The 18375-nt window shown below is 37.5% G+C and overlaps 4 protein-coding genes across 4 annotated transcripts; 3 read left to right on the top strand and 1 right to left on the bottom strand.

Moving 5' to 3' along the window:
• The first annotated feature begins 343 nt into the window (after positions 1–343).
• On the top strand, positions 344–2390 carry LOC103961080 (putative pentatricopeptide repeat-containing protein At3g25060, mitochondrial). The gene has a single exon (XM_009373595.3). It carries the CDS (start codon positions 549–551, stop codon positions 2388–2390), a length of 1842 nt encoding a protein of 613 aa, XP_009371870.2. The 5' UTR covers positions 344–548.
• Positions 2391–2434: 44 nt separating this feature from the next.
• Positions 2435–5462, bottom strand: LOC103961070 (B-cell receptor-associated protein 31). The gene is made up of 2 exons (XM_009373583.3): positions 4606–5462; positions 2435–2949 (listed from the first exon to the last, which is right to left on the bottom strand). The coding sequence occupies exons 1-2, from the start codon at positions 4889–4891 to the stop codon at positions 2576–2578; spliced, it is 660 nt and encodes a 219-aa protein (XP_009371858.2). The 5' UTR covers positions 4892–5462; the 3' UTR covers positions 2435–2575.
• A 4310-nt stretch (positions 5463–9772) lies between these two features.
• On the top strand, positions 9773–13474 carry LOC103961091 (RPM1-interacting protein 4). The gene is made up of 4 exons (XM_009373606.2): positions 9773–10089; positions 12201–12707; positions 12992–13174; positions 13268–13474. Exons 1-4 carry the CDS (start codon positions 10084–10086, stop codon positions 13295–13297), a joined length of 726 nt encoding a protein of 241 aa, XP_009371881.2. The 5' UTR covers positions 9773–10083; the 3' UTR covers positions 13298–13474.
• A 1093-nt stretch (positions 13475–14567) lies between these two features.
• Positions 14568–17102, top strand: LOC103961101 (cell division control protein 45 homolog). The gene has a single exon (XM_009373617.3). It carries the CDS (start codon positions 15063–15065, stop codon positions 16851–16853), a length of 1791 nt encoding a protein of 596 aa, XP_009371892.2. The 5' UTR covers positions 14568–15062; the 3' UTR covers positions 16854–17102.
• The last annotated feature ends 1273 nt before the right edge of the window (positions 17103–18375 follow it).

Here is an 18375-nt window from a genome sequence, read left to right as displayed (position 1 = left end):
AGCATTTGTACACTTTGATTCTATTAAGGATACCAAATTCTAGATGCAATCATAATAAATTTAATTTTTAATTCCAACCAATCAAATTCAACGCCAAAAGAATCTATGGCTCGATCAAGAACATATTGGCGTCAATAATTCAAACATATTTCCAAATGTTAGCAAGTACCATCACCAAAATCCCAAATAAATAAAAACAATTAATTAGATAATTTAACAGGAAAAGAGTTAATGTTGTAAGAATTTACCATGTAAGTGGGAGATAATGACAGGTCTCGTGAATAATGTGAGAGGTCTTAATGTAAATATATATATTTTTAATAAAAAATTTAATAAATAAGAAGGGATTTGGACCAAATTATTCTGTCTTTTTTTATCTGATCGAATATTATGTCCTAACCTAAAAGAAAGTGTGATATTCGCTCAAAAGAAAATCAAACAAATTGCAAAAGTAAAGTAGGAAATAATAATATCTCTTTTTGCAACGGCTATAAACAGTAACCTGTTAGGTGTTAACAGAATATCAAGTTTTAGCTTCCCATGCATAGATGCAGTTACTTCCATGGCCAAACCGCCTCAGAGCTCTCCTCTTATCCTGCACGGATAAGACCTCCATAGCTAAAGTCCATGCTCTTATGATATTGACTAGTACCGTCGCCGATGGAAGCTCCAACGCTCGACTCATAGCGTCCTACGCACGTATTGGGGATACTGTATCCGCCCGCAAAGTGTTCGATAAATTGCCTCAACGAAGCGTGAATGCATGGAATGCCATGATAGTCGCGTATTCTCGGCAAGATTATCCGTCTCAAGTTTTAAGTTTATATCATCAGATGGTAGCGGAAGGAGTTAGACCTGATAGCTCGACTTTTACTGTCGCGATTAAGGCGTGCACAAGCATGTTGGACTTGGAGATTGGTGAGGAAATTTGGTCTAAGGCGGTGGGTTGCGGGTACGAACGTGATGTGTTTGTGGGATCATCTGTTTTGAACTTGTACGCCAAGAGCGGGAAGATGGGTGAAGCAGTGGTGGTGTTTGAGAAGATGCCTAGAAAGGACCTTGTTTGTTGGACAACAATGATATCAGGGTTTGTGCAGAGTGGAATGCCTATGGAAGCAGTTGAGATGTTTAGGGGAATGCAACATGAGGGAATCGAATTTGATGAGGTTTCGATGATGGGGTTGGTACAGGCTTGTGCAAGTCTTGGGGACTTGAGAATGAGTCTTTCTGTTCACGGGTTTATGATTCGGAGAGGTCTTCGTATGGATGTTATGGTTCAAACCAGCCTTGCCCATATGTATGCAAAGAACGGGCATTTGGAGCTAGCTTATAGGGTGTTCGATAGGATGCCTTACAAGAATGCCATTTCATGGGGTTCTTTGATTTCCGGCTTTGCTCAAAATGGCTTCGCAGGGCGTGCACTCAAAATGCTAGTAGAGATGCAGGGCAGTGGACTTGAACCCGATTCAGCGTGTCTTGTGAGTGCACTTCTAGCATGTTCACAGGTGGGGTTTTTGAAATGGGGTAAATCCGCACATGCATATATCTTGAAGAGGCTTGATTTTGATGAAGTTTTGGGTACTGCAGTGATTGACATGTATTCGAAATGCGGATCCCTTTCTTACGCTCGTGCTCTCTTCGATCAGATTGTTTCCAGAGACTTAATCTCGTGGAATGCTATGATTGCAAGCTACGGAATTCATGGTCATGCAGAGGAAGCTCTAGCCCTCTTCCTCCAGATGACGGAGACAAACATAAAGCCTGATCATGCTACTTTTGCTTCTCTTCTTTCAGCCTTCAGTCACTCAGGCCTCGTACAAGAAGGCCGGCATTGGTTCGACATTATGGTCAATAAGTACAAAACCACTCCGGAGGAGAAACATTATGCTTGCATGGTTGACCTACTGGCTCGTGCTGGACGAGTGGAAGAGGCTTATGAGCTAATAAATTCTGTGAATACTGAACCTGGCCTTGCTGTTTGGGTTGCCCTCCTGGCAGGTTGCCACAATCATAGGAAGTCATCGATTGGAGAGGTCGCGGCAAAGAAGATCCTCGAGTTGAATCCGGATGATTTAGGAGTTTACGCTTTGGTCTCGAACTTCTACGCAATGGCGATGAAGTGGGATGATGCAGCAGACATGAAGAAGATAATGAAACAAAGACGAACAAAGAAAGTGCCAGGCTATAGCGTTGTGGAAGTGAATGGAGAGCTACATGCTTTTCTCATGGAAGATAAGACACACCAACATCATGAGGATATCATGCAAATCCTGAATAAGTTGGATCATGACATGAGAGCCATCGGATATGTGCACAGGAATGAATTTCTGTTGCACAATTCGGAAGACAAACATTCCTTCCAGCAAAGAAAATTTATCGAATTGCTCTAACAGATCAAATTTCCATGTGCATATCTATTAATCGAAAGGCATCATGAACTAAACCTGGGAGTGTACATTCTAATTTCATGAGAATTACAAAATTTTCAACAACTTTTTGGCAGGGGATGTCAGACAAGAACATCACAAGTAAGCAAAATACTTCTCAAAGTTCAAACTGCGGCGGTGTTTCAAAATTACCTGATCCTATAACCTAGAGACTGAGTCTGAAGATTTTGGTTGTCTTCTAACAAGCGGTCGTATTCGAGAAGTAGATCTGCAGCCTGTTTTTGGAGGGAGGCAACATGGGATTCCGCAGTTTCGATGCTTTTATCCTTCTCTGCACATTCCAATTTCAGCTTCTTCAAATCCTCTGTTAGAGTTGAGATTTTGTCTTGCAGCTGCTTGATTTCTTGGGACGATTTATTTTCCTTTTCTTTAAGCTGTATCTTCTCTTTCTGAAGCCTATCAAGTTCTTCTTTTGAAGCTCCCACGCTACTCCTCAATCCGATTAACTTACTGAGATAATGGTGCATTCGATCAATTATGAATCCAAGAAATAGGGTAAAACCTGCAGGCAAGATCAATTATCGATTAGCTTACTGAGATAATGGTGCTTGATTTCTTGGGTCGTCAGGGATAGAAAGGATCATTCACTGGAATGCAAACAACAGTTCGGACATCAATCACAGAGCAGACACCATGCATGAAGCACTACTGTCAGTTGCCCAAGAAGACTGTATAATCAACTTAAGCATTCCCTTTTCCGGTAACCAAAAGCGTCCTCTTCCAGAACATGATAGCGATTACTAGGTGTACAAGGATAGAGAGGCTGGACTAGCAGCAACCAAGGGTAATGAAGAATGGAGACACCAAGTATTCAACCAGTAGACAGCGATTCTGCGGATTCGGGACACGGTCCAAGAGAGAGATGGAGTCATCTGGTTGCCAGGTTTGCATCATTTAACCATAAAAAGAGAGGAGCAAGAAACAGTTCTTAAGAGTGAAATTAATTACGGTCATTCCAACAATAGAGAGAAACCTCCAGCGAATCACATTTACAATGGATGGTGATCGTACGAGGCCAACGTGAAGATTTTATTAATGAATGGCTTATCTTGTCGCCCCCCATGCCTATTTAGCTAGTGGACTGAGTCCTTACATTGGTGATAGTCAAACTGTAGATTGTGAATGCAAAACTTAGGTCGCAATTTTTTGATTGAATTCAATATAATTTGATTTGGTACTAAACTACTCCTCATGCGATACATACAGATTTAAGATGTCACATCCAAGAAGATATACAATTATGCATGCTAATACTTGATTATTCTTAAGCTATCGGAAAAGGAAAGGAAATGAAAAACATAAGAAATAACACTCATAGTGATATGACTTTAACAAATGTATAGGGGTACGAGGAAAACCAATGAAATTATTTTCACATTAAAACGGAAAAACCAACAAATACTGGCAAAGGGTAGGCAACTGAAGGACAACCTTTATATCTTATATTTTCACTTTCTTAATTAGTCTGATAAGCGATATTTAACAAATAGACCAATTTCTAGTCCTTCTTACTAGATTCCACTAATCAAAACAACCAGTTTTTTCGGGCAATTCTTTTAACACACAATCTAAAGAAGCCAAAAGATCCTTGTAATGTATAAAGAATCATTGGCGGGTACATCTGTGAAGCCGAGGGTTAATCACGGTCCAACCAATTGCAAGAGAATCAATAGATTCTTTTCCAGGAGCGACTCGTTCATCCTTCTGACCATCCCCTTTCTCAACAGAACCTACTGGCAACAACCTTAAAAGTTTCTTGTTTATGTGCAACAAAACTAATTGTGATAGAGAACTTCTACTTTTCTCTTGCTGGACTCGTGTAATAATCCACACACTCATCCACATTTGTGAACTTCCAATTAAAACTGTTAAAAATGTAAAGTCCCACATCGAAAACACGAGAAAAAAAAAATAAAAAATTCAGTAGAACTTGTATTGAGTGGTTCCACCACTCATTGCATCGAGACCGTTTGTACAAAATCTACGGGCCAAGTGATTAAGTTAGGTTCAGTATCGGTGTTCAATAGTAGTGAGCCGCTAGCCGGTCTCTATGAACTCTTAACAAAAAGCCATAACTAAAGCAAGAAAACCCTAACTAAATAGTAACCAAAACACTCAAAACTACTAAGAAAACAGTGAGCAGGATTGAGGAACATACCCATCAATGAAGCTTCAAGCAGGTGGGTCCTCCACAGAACCTGATCCATCGGCGACATCGTCCCAAGCTTCACACCTTTGTTCTGGATCTTCACAATGCTGATGAAGTCGGAGATTAAAATCACAGACATGGTCCCGGCAATCGTTTTTATGGTGGCCGGACCCTTACCCATTTTTATCTGATCCAAGCTCTTTATTACCAGCTCCCTCAACGGCCCAATTTTCACCAGCAGAAGGAACGCCACAACCCCCTCGGCGAAAAGCACTACGAACAACAGCTGAATCATCTCTCCCTGCTTCCACCAAAAGCTCTGGTTTTTTTTTTTTTTTTTTTTTTGCTTGGCTTGTGATGGAATCGGAACTGCTTCTCAGAAAAGCAGCTTCATTTCTCGGCAGGCAGAGTCACAGATCCATGGACTTGTAAAAGCAGATTCCTGACACTGTAGCAATAAATACTGGCTGTAACAACGGATTTCTGACCGAAAATCCGAATTTTTTGGTGATGGGTAATGATATTACGAGGTAAATAGCCAAAACCAGTTGCTACAAGCTGGATTTATCGACAAAAATTGGGGTTTAAGGACACAGATCTATGCTTTTTGAGGGAAATGTAAGAAAGCAGGAAGCTTTTCTGCAGAAAAACATTTGTTAATTTGTTGGCTTTTCCAGTAACTAGGCGGTGTAATTTGGTTTATTTGCAAATGGGTTTTGCTTCCAGATTAGGGGATGAAAAGGCGGTGTAATTTGGTTTATTTGCAAATGGGTTTTGCTTTCAGATTAGGGGATGAAAAGTAAAGTTGTTTTGCAGAGTCAAAAGCAATGAACTTGTCGTGCAATTGAAGGCAAAAAAAAAAAAAAAAAGTAAAAAAAAAAAAAGAGATATTTGCGTATAGCTTTTAGCCGGAGGAAGAGAGGTGGGAGAGAGATTGTTGACTGTACTTGTTATTGTGAGTAGAAGCTGCAACGGCTTGACTTTGACTGTTGAGAACTGAGAAGGTCTTGCTACTTGATACACATACTTTGACATTCAACCAAGCCATAATTTTGTCAAATATGTTGATATGCCACACTTTGCAATTGCATGCTACCAATTTGACTATTTATTTATATGGCATTTGTTGGAAAATGTAAGAGAAGAGGGTCCAATGGGCTACTAATCTACGTTATGGCTACAAACATGAAGCTGGGGTTCGTTGGTTATATAAAATCATCTACTTTACTTTTTGGATCTGATTTCAGATTTGTAAACATTCATCTACTCGCTCCTTTGTTATTTCAAGTTTTCCTTGCCTATTTCGAATTAGTAAACATATTATCAATGTTTTGAGTAAGAAAAAGGAATAAAAGTGGTACAAAAATATCATCCAATAAAAAAGCTTCGTCCAAAACAGTCTCACTATTCATAATTATAGTTAAAAGCTTGTTTTGCTTGTTTGGAAATGCTTTTAAATAGGCTAAAATCACTTTTAGTGAAATGTTATTGGAACAAATTCATAGTAAAAGTGCAAGTGAATCCTAAAAACACACTTGAAGTACTTTTAGAATCCAAAAACTTTTTTTTTTTTCTAAAAACACTTTCGCTTATTTTAAAAAGACTTTCAAATGAGTCATATTTGTATTCTTTGAATAAGGTAAAGTTTTATCATGCTCGGGTGCATGATATTTACTGAAGAATTGAAGGTATCAAAACCCTATTGTCATTCCTTTTTTCATGTTATCAAAAAATTCCAAAACATCTAACCATTTAAAACTCCGCTACACACTATGCTCTGGTGCATAATACAAAAACTTTTGAATAAGACCAAAGTTTGACTATGAAACGATGACATCTCACATTGTTCCTTGTACATGTACAATATTATTACAACACTCACCTTAAACCTGTATGTATAAAATAATCCCATACAAACACCAGGTTTTTTTCTATTAAGTGTATGAATAAAGTTAAAGTGGAAAGATTAATGAAACTAATGAGGGCTTTCTATTTAATACAAACTTTATAGAAGTGATGAGATTAGATAAAGAAAAGTTGATAAAATATTAGTGGGAAAGATTGTGCAATTAGATGGGAATACAATATGGCCGTTATCCCAAAAGACTATGATTCTTTATGCAAAAAGCCACTACAATCATACAAAAGATGCACCATTTATTATATAGTCGTTCGTTTTGTGCGAGGCTAATTAATAAGCAAAAATATCAACGTGAATCCAAATTACTCTAGTAATCTATAATTCAAAGATGACATATAATTTAGGGTGTGACTGATGTATACGTACAGTGTTGGTTGAAACTTTTCGACGGTCAAGTCAACAAACTTAATCGGACTGAGCTAAAGTATTAGATACATTACATAGCTTGTGTTGTTTTGAATCACATGATTAGCTTGAACCATTACTGTGGATTCGAAGGTGAATCCATCTTTGAACTCATGGTATGCTCTTAATCGTAAGTCATACATATGAGAGATTTTTAGGTACAGGCTTTTATGTCTTCTTACATATCCATTCAAAATGTACCCACAAAATAAGTTTCATGTATTCAAATCTTACTTTGACCTATTTTAATGAACCAAAATGCAGGAATCTTCTTTGTATTTTAAACGGATTCATGTCGTGACGTAACAAACAAATAAGCCCTTGCACAAAAATTTACCTCAATCAGGCCCAGAATACTTTTTTTCTCTATAAAGCTGTGTTCTTTCAAGATTTGAACCAGATTCTTCATGTCAACTAGGGCATTTGTTTATGAAAAATTGAGTTTTGATTAAAGGCTTTATTTATGCTTTTCTTTTTGTTTAATAACCCAATTGTTAATTAAATTAAAACTTAATTAGTTGACAAATTGGCCTTTCTAGAAGATGCATAAGTTCATAACCCTACCTAATTTATTACCCATGGAAGCAAATTTTACACGATTTATAGTTGATAAGCACAACATAAGATACAATTTAACTGTGTATTTTGGAGTATCAATAGTTAAGTTTGTATTATTTATATATATATATATAATTTTTTTTTTTTCAATGTCTGCCAAGCCCCAGCTACCACTCACAGTTTATGGACTTTATCTGTGGAAGAACTTTCTATGGGATTAAAATAAAATATGCATCCCCTAATTTAAAGCTAATCCATCTCACGTTTAGGTAGTAAGATTCTCTCTCCTCCTATTCTTATCCCTTTTCTTCCCTCCTCTTACTTACACATTGTTTTTTGTCTTATTGTCCTTATAAAAAAAATCAAAATAAGATGTTAACGTGACTTAACCGTAACTGATCAAGTAGAAGGGAAGGGAATAGGAGAGAGATTAGGAGGGGAGAAAATCATACTCCCATGTTGAGGGTTTAGGATGAAATTCACCATCGCAAGCAACACATATGAAAGAGGAACTCCACCCTTTAGGGCGATAATAGTCTGTGCTATTGAGTAATTGCCTTTTTCTTTTTTTTTCTTTTTTTGGTGAACAGTAATTAGTTGAGCGTATCTCAAGCCCTAAATGAATTGTCCAGACAATTGGTATTAAAAAATTATATTAAAAAACATCATATTATGTTTAATTTCAATAAAAATCAGGATAACAAGGGACTGTCAATATGAGAAATCCAGACTGTTGTAGAGGGCCAGCTGCCTAGATTTTTGTCAGACGACTTGTGCCCACGTGCGCGTGAAGCGCATACGTCTGGCACAAAGAATTATAACGTGTGTGACATCACCCTGACGTCCGACTACCTTAGCTAGTGCGATGGGCGATTGTGACCCGATTGAGCAGTCGGCCCTTCTGGTTTTCACTATAGCCTGAGTGATTGGGCATAAGGCTAGAGCTCATTCTGTTGGTTTTGGTGGATCAAATCATCCCCCCAATCCCCCTAGCAATTGGGAGGGTGGAGTTGCTCTAAGGCTTTAATTGCTCCAATGTGAGATTAACCATCAAGGGCAACAAATTTTGTGTGATGCGAGAGTAATGGACAATTCAGTTCAACACATAAATAGTTAGTTCTGACACACCATATACTAGAATGTGCAAATTCAATTCAAACTAGTTGATAACGGTTAAAGAATCTCAAGATTATTAAATGTTCGTGTATAAACTGTATTTCTATAATATGAAATTCAGACTCTCAACAATACTACTTGTAAAGATATTTTGTTTATCTTAAAATTCAATGTAGTCAGACTCTTGGCAGAGCAATTTTAATTTTTAGAAAAAAAGACACAAACAAAAGAGTAATTATAGTGTAAACCAAATCAAGAAAATTATAAGCTAGCATTAAAAATTCTTATCTAATTACAATACGACTTTTTAAAAGAAATTAAACCCAAAAAATTGAGAAGAAGACAAAAGAAGGAGTCATGAGAAAATGTTTCCACATAAATCGACAGGCGAACACAGCCGTATTTCAGATGAGGTTTCCTCAAATTACAATTTAAAGTTAGCCGCCACTAAAACTAATCATGTTTAACCCCAAATGAACACAATTAAAATCCCTAATAAAAACAAGACAATCCCAATAAAACACATCGATAGAAAAAGACAATCATAAAGCACATACGTACAAAAATAAATAAATAATAATAATGCTATGGTCACATTGCATCAAGAACTAGTAACTACATCATTTTCGTATGATTAATTTTGCTAATCCCTGTACCAATCATGAACAATAACTTAAATCAATCAGATACGCATGAGCTGTTATTGGTAGCTTTGCTTTAAAGAGTAGCAAAACACATAACATACTGAAAAACCAATTCCAAGAACTACTATGCATCAACAGTGTTTAAAAAGTCATATCTATATACTTCTTTTTTATAATTCATACATGACCGACCCTCACTAGCACAACTTAAAATTACTTCAAATTGATAAAGGCATGCTAAATTTTAAATGAAAGTGAGTAAATTACTATTTTATCATTTTAATGTTGCTTATTTTAAAGAAAAACCTCACAATCAATTATGTGTGCATGAATGATTCTCGCTAACACAACTTGAATGAGAGAACCTTAAAACATATCCTATCCTACTATCAAAATTTGATGAGTGGAAAATGTAGCATTATAATTTGTAAGAAAAAGAAAATTAGAAAACAAGTGATGAAAAAATTGAATTATACAGAGGATAAATTAATTAATAAAAAAGAGAGCATGTTATCAACCACTAGCATTATCGCAAATAGACAGAGAGTCTTAACTCGCCGAGAGATGTTTGAACGGAGAAGCAGGACTTTTACATAGAGAGAAAGGTCAAACATGACGGGTAGAGTCCGTCAATGGTTGATAAACCCCTTTATAGCTCTCTCCTTTCTCTCTCCACACCCTCTTCCTCTCTCTCTCTAAAATAATTGCTCTCTCTCTTGGTGGTTCGTAGAAGGGTTTCGTGGAGGGGCTACTGTGGTTGCGTATTTGTGGTGGGTTTTGGTCCAGGAGATTCTACTCTGACATTACTTTCCTGGGTTTTTTCTAAATCTGGTGGACAGAAAAATGGCAGTAAGTTCACAAGTTTCTTTGGGTTTTTTTGTGCTTTATTTTTTTGAATATATGAATATTCTGTTTGCTTGTGGAAATAAAGAAGAGAATTTATGGAAATTCAGAAAAATATGAGCTTTATCTGATTTTGTCTTCTAATTTTGGAAATTGGAATGGAAAATATTGAATTGGGATTGTAAGTTTACTAATTTATTTTCTGATGAGCAATAATGTTTGATGTGAAATCTTGTTGACATGTAAAGTTGCAAACTTTGATGTAGTATTGATCTGGGATCTGTTATTGGGGAGTTTACTTTAGGTTGCTCAATCAGAGTGCCTTTTATCATTCCTTTTAATCTATATTTCAGCTTGTGTATATGATATATGTTCAATAATTACATCGAAAAAGAAGAAGAATTCTTGCATTTTTTTATTTTTTGCCCATGTGGTTGAATTCGCATTGAAAAAATTGTGCTTGGGCGAACTGGAGCCCTAGCTTTTGTTAATTTGCGTAATAGTTGTACTGAGTTTGGGTTGCCGAGTTCTTGTTTTGAGGGTCACAAAGTAGAAGATTGGAATGGGGTTGAGCGGTCTAGTGTAGTCCAGTTGATGTTGCATTATGCTTAAACACTGATGCATATGGCTCCAGTGTTTTGATTCTTGGAAGTTGATACTTTTGCTGAAATTTTTGGATGGATAATCTTTTGATGAGGCTGATGTTTTATGGTATCTTATTTGAAATTTTTAGTGCTAGTAGGTAATTGAAAACCTTTATGTGTTAGATGTTTGATAATATGTTCTTAGACAAAATTTCTCTCCCCCTTCCTTCTTGTTTGCATAATCACACTTGAAATTCTCTAAGTCTACATTGTTTATTATGTGGTGGAGAAATCTTTGTTCATTTGTTTCGATGAATTTTAAGGTATCTCCAACAGATACTGTTGGGGCACAAAGTGAGAATGTTGGATAATTTCCATTTCTAGAGAAATGAAATCAATGGGTTGACATTTTTTTTATGTATTATAAGTTTATAACTTGGTATTTTTTTGTACTAGTAGGTGAGTCCGGAAAGCTGTTTCTCTTTAGCTCTCTCTTTCTGAACGAGTTGATTGGAGCAAGCTGAAATTTATCTCTCTTTATCAACTTTCTTGTATGAATTGAAATTCTTTGGCTTCCCAGTGAAAATGAATATACGGTGTTTTACTTAGTGTGAAGAGAGATATCATTGTTCACTAGTGTTCAGTGCATTTTACAGCTTCTCCAAATCGATAGTGTTGAGTGACAAGGTGACTAGGTTGGATGAGTTATCCTTCATTTGTTGCAATTAAGGAGAACTGGAATTAATGGCTTGATATTGGTAGTGCCAAGATAGTCTTATAATACCACGGATTTTAAAGGAATTTGGGTTTGATGTCAGTATATGCTGTTAAAAACTTAAACTAGGATGTTGCATTGGATTGATTGGCTTTTGATTAGAAACTAGAAAGGCATAGGTATGCAGTCTAAACCAAACAATCGTGTGGGCAATTGGACAATCGTAGAGGTGGTATATTGGGATGTGTCATCTGGTATACCATTTGGCGTATGTTCATTTGAATATTTTCCATGGGCATTTAATCGTCCAGTCATTTCCCTCTCTCGCTTTAGGGCGCTCATGATAGAAACGGAAACACGTTCAGGGAAGAGCATGCCTTTGAGAAAATGCATAACTGTCTCACCTGACAAAGGTGAGGTCACCAGCTGTTACCTCATTCTTTGAATGCAAGCAAAGCTTGTTGAAGAAGTATCCCTTTCGCGTTGCTTTGAGAAGGTTTAGGGAGTTGCATTAGATTTTGAATGTCCTTTTCTTCCCCGATCTGTTCTAACTGTGTGTATTTGAAAGTTTGTTGCAATGTGGTTAAGCGAGATCAAGTTGTGATCACGTTGAACTGCCTGTCATACTTGTCCAATTCATATTTGAAAATTTGGTCCTTGTTTCTGTTCAGTGGTTTCATCTGCCTACTTTAACTTACCCATTCAATGACCCTGTTTATAGACGAGGTCTTATATACTTCATATAATGCTACTTGATGTACTGAAATGTATTGATTGATGAAAATAGTAGGCCTGATGGTATTTTCTTAATGTGGCAGCAACGTTCACATGTACCAAAGTTTGGCAATTGGGAAGGCGAAGAAAGTGTTCCTTACACAGCCTATTTTGATAAGGCCCGTAAGGATCGAACTGGTGTCGGTGGAAAGATGATTAATCCAAATGACCCCCAAGAGAACCCGGACATCCTTTCTGACATATCTGCATCTTCTCCTCCAAAAGTTAGACCAGAACCTGAAAAACCAGTTCATGAACGGAGAAGAAGCAGGGAGGATAATGACCTAAGATTTGCCAACTCCCCAGCCCAGCGCAGAAATTCTGGTGAATCAGCACATCAACCTAACAGAGGCCGTGGAGTTAGTTCTGGGGATACCCATCAAAGGCCTGCACGACCAAGTGCTGGGTCTGAGAACAGTGTTGAGCGTTCACCTCTCCATCGCAATGCGAGGGTCACAGGACGAAATTCACCCTCCTGGGAAGGAAAGGCTTCATATGAATCTAGCCATGGCACTCCTGGAAGGTCCCGCCTCAAACCTCGCGATGAAAGTGTAAATTTTCTTCCTCATATCCATTATTATATTGTTATACCATCATAAACTTGTCAAACTGTTGTCTATTTTTCCATCTTTATTTTAATTACAGTAAAAAGATATGGTCTCAACAACTTAATTTACTGATGATCAAGCATCATTCGAAAAAGTTTTGCTAGGTAAAAACCATTGTTTTCGAAATTATTGGTCCTGTAGTTAACTTATAAAAAAGGTAGTTTTATAGTGATACAATATCTTTGTCAAGTCTTGCTCTTGAGTATGTTTTCTGTTTTATGTGGCAGCCTGAGAAAGGTGCTGCTGTTCCGAAATTTGGCGAGTGGGATGAAAATGACCCGGCATCAGCTGATGGTTTCACTCACATATTCAACAAAGTGCGGGAGGAGCGGGCGGGAAAAGTACCAGGGACTCCTTCTCAGCCGTCTTACCAAGATGCAAGAAAGCAGGGTTCCAATGACAGTGTCAAGGTTTGTCATTAATCACCATATCACTCACATTTTCATACAAACACCGTTTTTCATGTCTCATTTCGTTTTCTTATTTGGACTGAAATTTTGCAGAGTTGCTGCTTTCCATGGAGCAGAAAATGAGATTGAATCGTACCTCGGAATTTGTGGGTAAATTAAAAGGTGTTTGGACCTGTAAATATCTTAAGGGCTCTGAGTCCACGAGGGAGAAGTACCTTCTATAAAATGCATCCATTTTTATCTGTCTAAGGTTGTGTGTTATTTTTGTATTAATAAAGCTTTCGTTCCATTCTGATTGGACATCTTTCTTCTTCTTCTTCTTTTTTGTCATCTTTGTTTATGTGTTTTATTGTGCCATTGAGTTACCAATTTAACAACCATTATTGGATGGAAAAAACCAGATTCTTTGATCCCATTTCAATATATAATGTCCGGCAATATTTGTCTTGTTCTTTTGGGATGCATTCTCTTGTGGGAATGTATGATGCCTTCGTTTTGACACCAGAGGTAGAGATAAACACTTAACGATGCTCGTACCCTCGCGGTCTATTTTCTCAGTTCTCCTTCTCATTCTGTAATGTTGCTAAATGATTTTGACTTTCGGCTTTGTAGGTCATCATTTTAAAAAACCCCTCTACAAAAATTCAACCGAATCATAAATCGATTTCTTTTAAGCTTAAGGTATCTTACACTCCGTAGAGCATAACTAATGTCTAGTGGGACTCAGAAAGATTAAAGGCATTCTATCCTACTTCTGACCGCAATAAAATGACATGTCCTCCCAAAAATTTGAACGGAGAATTATGCACGATTTTTCCCTACTAATATCATTACATTATTGCAATTTAGGGCGGTGTATTCAATTGGGAATTTGAGAGATTTTAATGGATTTATAAATTCATAGATTTTTATAGAGTTTAACTGATTTGTAGAGATTCCATATAAAATTTTGATTCAATTCTCTCAAAATCTCATGAGGAGATGTGAGATTTGTTACAAAATCTCTCAAATTCCCTCTAATTCCTCAACCTTTACAAATTCTTTAAATTCTAATTCTAATTGAATACACCTGAAATATTATAAACTTCTTTAAAATTCTAATTGAATACATTCGGATTTCTAAGAATTTTAATAAATTATCTTAAAATCCTGATTGAATTCCCATTGAATTTCAGATAATCAATTAAAATCCTGATTGAATACCATGAATTCATTAAAAGAATTAAAAACCTTCAAAATTCCAATTGAATACAGTCCCTTAGTGTCTGAGCCGCGGACAAGAAAAAAGACAAGGCAGAAAAATGAGGGTCAATAGTAAATAATCAATCCTCACTCACCGTACAAATAATGGGAGTCCACCCTGGGGGTGCTCACTTACAATTCTCGCCCCACAGACCAAAGTTCCAAACCAAAAAACCCAATCGAGCGCCAAAATTTCGCCGCGCGTTTCAAAACTTCAAATTTCGCTGAAAAAAGTACGTTAAAACACTCAAACGAAAATATTAGATTAGATGTTTGAAAATTGAAACCTAAAATCTCAAATCCCCCCTCTCTGTCTCTCTCTTTCTAAATTTCGGATTGCCAGTCCTCCATAGCTGAATCGAATACAGGGAACCGATTGCTGTGTTCGAATCCTTGCAAATCTCAGGTACTTCACTTTGATTCAGAACTTCCAGTTCTTTCCACGCAGAAAAAACCCCCTTCATTTTTCACTTCAATTTCTACATTTACACATTCCCGCACCAAAATCTGCGAACCCAATTGAGCTGTAGTATCAGAATAGCTGAAATTAGGGTTTCGCAGAATTGGGATTTATAGGAAAGCTTCGATTTTTGCTTTAGAAACATTGAAATCTCTATGCCCAATTGAGTTCAAACCCTATAAACTCATGGTGAGAGAGACGACTGTGGAGGCCTTCTACCGGAGGCTCCGTGAGTCCGCAACGGCGTCGTCTCAATCTCCTCTTCTGATATTCCCATCGACTTCAGATGCGGACTCACTCTGTGCCCTCAAAATCATCTTCCACGTCCTGGAGTCCGATTCGATCCGATACGCGTGCTATCCGGTCTCGTCGTTTCAGGAGATTCACAAGTATGCAGGCCCGGATCTGTGTTCTTCGTCCGAAAACCCGGTTTCAATACTTTTGATCAATTGGGGCTGCCACCGGGACCTGAAGAAGCTGCTCAATTTGTCTCCCAAGGCTCGTGTTTTCGTGGTTGACAGCCATCGTCCGATTCATTTGCATAATCTGAGCGACCAGAATGATCGTGTGGTTGTGCTTTATACTTTGGATGATGAGAGGCAGGCTGATTTGGCGTATGACATTGAGGATGTGTCGGCTTTGGCAAATGCGAGTGATTTGAATAGTGATGATGAATTTGACCCCGAATCGGATAGCGACAGTGACGGTGATGACAGCCAGAGTGAGGAGGAAGAAGGAAATGGAGACAGGTCGAGAAAGCGAAGAAGGGTGGATCGGGAGAACGACCCAGTTAAGCTCTTTCGGGACCTGAAGAGGAAATATTATCATTTGGGTACTTTTCATGGTAAGCCTTCAGGGTGTTTGATGTATGATTTGTCACATTCTTTGAGGAAGAACACAAATGAGTTGCTTTGGTTGGCTTGCGTTTCGTTAACGGATCAGTTTTTGCACGAGAGGTTAACGGATGAGAGGTACCAAGCTGCGGTGATGGAGCTTGAGCAGTACATTAACTGTTCCGGGAATTTGGAGGCAGTGACTAATGTGACTCTCAAAGATGGCACGAAGATTCGCGTGCCCCAGGCGTCTAGAATTACATACGAAGATGAGCCTAGGCTAATGTTGTTGCAGGAGTGGAATTTATTCGATTCTATGCTTTGTTCTTCGTACATTGCTACTAAATTGAAGACGTGGAGTGACAATGGGATGAAGAAGCTCAAGCTTCTTCTTGCAAGGATGGGATTTTCGCTTGTGGATTGCCAGCAGAAATACAGGTACATGGATACAGAAGTGAAACAGCTGATGAAAGAGGAGTTTGAACGGTTTTTACCCGAATATGGACTCACTGATTTCTACTACAGAAGCTTTCTGCGGCTCCATGGTTACAGATCAAGGGTATCTGCAGCAGATGTGGTTTATGGAGTTACAGCGCTGCTTGAATCGTATGTGACATCAGATGGTTCTTGTGCTTCCAAGGAGTTTGGGATGGCTTATGATGCATTGTCAATGAACAATCTCGATAAGTTGAAAGGAGGAATGCAACAAGCAATAAAGATCCAGCGAGCAATTCTAAGGCAAGGAAGCATGGCAATAACCAAGAGAGGCTGCATAAGAAGTGGAAGTAAATTTCGGTGGGTGAAACTTGAAGACTCGTTGGATGCAAAATTGCTGGGGTACCCTCAGGCATTGACGAAATTCTGCTATTTTCTGATGGACGGTCTGAGAGAGAAGGGAGCTCAAATGAAGCCTCTGGTTTGTGCATGCTTGGCACAAGAGCCTAAAAAGGTGTTGATAGTTGGGGTTTGTGGGAAGCCTAGACTTGGAGCGGTTCAAGGAAACGCATTTGGAATCGCGTTCAGAAACGCAGCTCAGGAGATTGGCGCAGAGTTCTTCCATGAGTTGTTTGAGTCCTCGTGGATTGTTCTGGAGGCGGCTAAGATGAATAGCTTCATGGTGAGGCTGACAGAAGCTGTGATGTAGAACTTTGCAAGGAAAACGCCTAACTCAACACACTTTTAGCTACTTTTTCAGTCTTTGAGCAAAAATTTGGGTCATGTTTTAGATGACTGATATTTCGTATGCTTTTAGTTCATCTGTACCAAGAGGTATGTAATTGTCTTTTTCTCGTTTTTTCTTCGTTTTTCTTGAATAAATCTTCTTATTTACTGCTGTTGTAACATGTTCTTTCTTTCATATATAAACTGAGATTTTTTTCTGGTTAGTAATCAATTTCTCTGGCGCCTATTCTCAACCTGTAACCTATATGAGCTCTCAACCTGTAACCTATATGAGCTCAAAGTTTCCTTTGTAACCCTAAAACTGATTTTTACACCCTTTTTATCTTTCCACACGATCTTCTTTATTTATAATCATCGAATAAAATATAAAAGTAATTAATGGGACATGATCAATTAGAAGCCTGTAAGAGACTAAAAAAATGTGTGAAAATCATTTTTCGTTTTAAAATGACACTGATTGCAATGCTGTTGAATTTAGGATTTGAGGTGGATTTGTGTTGCTTTGAAGTATTTGGTGGACTTGCTTGACCTTTTTAAGAGCTAGAAAATATTTTGTAGGCGAAGGTAGTTTTATAGAAATTCCACTTATTATGTTCAGTTGCATCAATTTGGTCCATCCAATTTGAAACTGTTACCATCACGTCAACGGCCGTCAATTACTTGGACAAATTTGTTGATGAAGGCAAGTTGGTTGACAAGTGCATCATATGCTTATCCGTCACATACAAGTTCAAAATCTGTTCTCATGGATTAAAACAAATTAAAATAGAGAAATGTTAAAGGGGTTCTTTTAAAATTGTGACTCTTCTTGAACTATGTCACCTCATGTTTTTGACATAATATTTTATAATGTTGACATAAAAATTATAGTTAAAGTGTAACGTGACAGAAAGTTTGAGAATGTCCTCTTAGCATTTTTCATTAAAATATCTCATTTTCAAGCTAATGCAAGTTGGGAATTTGATTACTATACTTTCATGAAGTAAATAAAAAGGAAATAGAAGAGCCTAGAGATTCTTGAACGAGGAAAATGATCTAATGACTTCAAAATAATTGAACGGGAAGTTATATGAGGTGAAAATCTCATGTACGGTTTCTATAGAGTGGCATTGTAGCAGTAAGGATGACTTATCTGTCAACTTTTTCACTATCACCCTAAAAAAACAAACTTTACCTTATGTAAAGTAGCTAAAGTGCGTTTAATCTTTGGATTTGAAATCACTGCTTATATACTTGGAATCAGCCATAATTTTCAAGAACATCGTCTAATCTTAGTAAGAGCGGGAAGGATTAAAAATAATTATTATATTAAATATATATTGTACCGAATCCTGCAAGTTAGGTCAATTAATTAGTATATTTTGCACACGAAATTTGAATGACCAACCCCGTAAACTAAAAGTCACGTGCAAGGCACAAGGAGGGCAAAGTGGTCATTTTAGTATGGGGGAGATAAGTTCGTCACCTCGGACGTAGACAACGCG

This window comes from the organism of the source record quoted next, unplaced genomic scaffold (genome assembly GCF_019419815.1).
Source record: "Pyrus x bretschneideri cultivar Hongxiangsu unplaced genomic scaffold, Pyrus_bretschneideri_v1 Contig10, whole genome shotgun sequence".
Lineage (NCBI taxonomy): Eukaryota > Viridiplantae > Streptophyta > Magnoliopsida > Rosales > Rosaceae > Pyrus > Pyrus x bretschneideri.
This window is presented reverse-complemented; position numbering and strand designations above follow the sequence as displayed.

Excerpts from the sequence above, each read along its gene's own strand:
- LOC103961080 (XM_009373595.3), top strand. The coding sequence starts at position 549 with ATGCAGTTACTTCCATGGCCAAACCGCCTCAGAGCTCTCCTCTTATCC.
- LOC103961070 (XM_009373583.3), bottom strand. The coding sequence starts at position 4,891 with ATGATTCAGCTGTTGTTCGTAGTGCTTTTCGCCGAGGGGGTTGTGGCG. Across the intron at positions 2,950-4,605 it reads GCTTGAAGCTTCATTGATGG|GTTTTACCCTATTTCTTGGA; the intron begins GTATGTTCCTCA and ends TCTTGCCTGCAG.
- LOC103961091 (XM_009373606.2), top strand. Across the intron at positions 12,708-12,991 it reads TCAAACCTCGCGATGAAAGT|CCTGAGAAAGGTGCTGCTGT; the intron begins GTAAATTTTCTT and ends TTTATGTGGCAG. Across the intron at positions 13,175-13,267 it reads GTTCCAATGACAGTGTCAAG|AGTTGCTGCTTTCCATGGAG; the intron begins GTTTGTCATTAA and ends GAAATTTTGCAG.
- LOC103961101 (XM_009373617.3), top strand. The coding sequence starts at position 15,063 with ATGGTGAGAGAGACGACTGTGGAGGCCTTCTACCGGAGGCTCCGTGAG.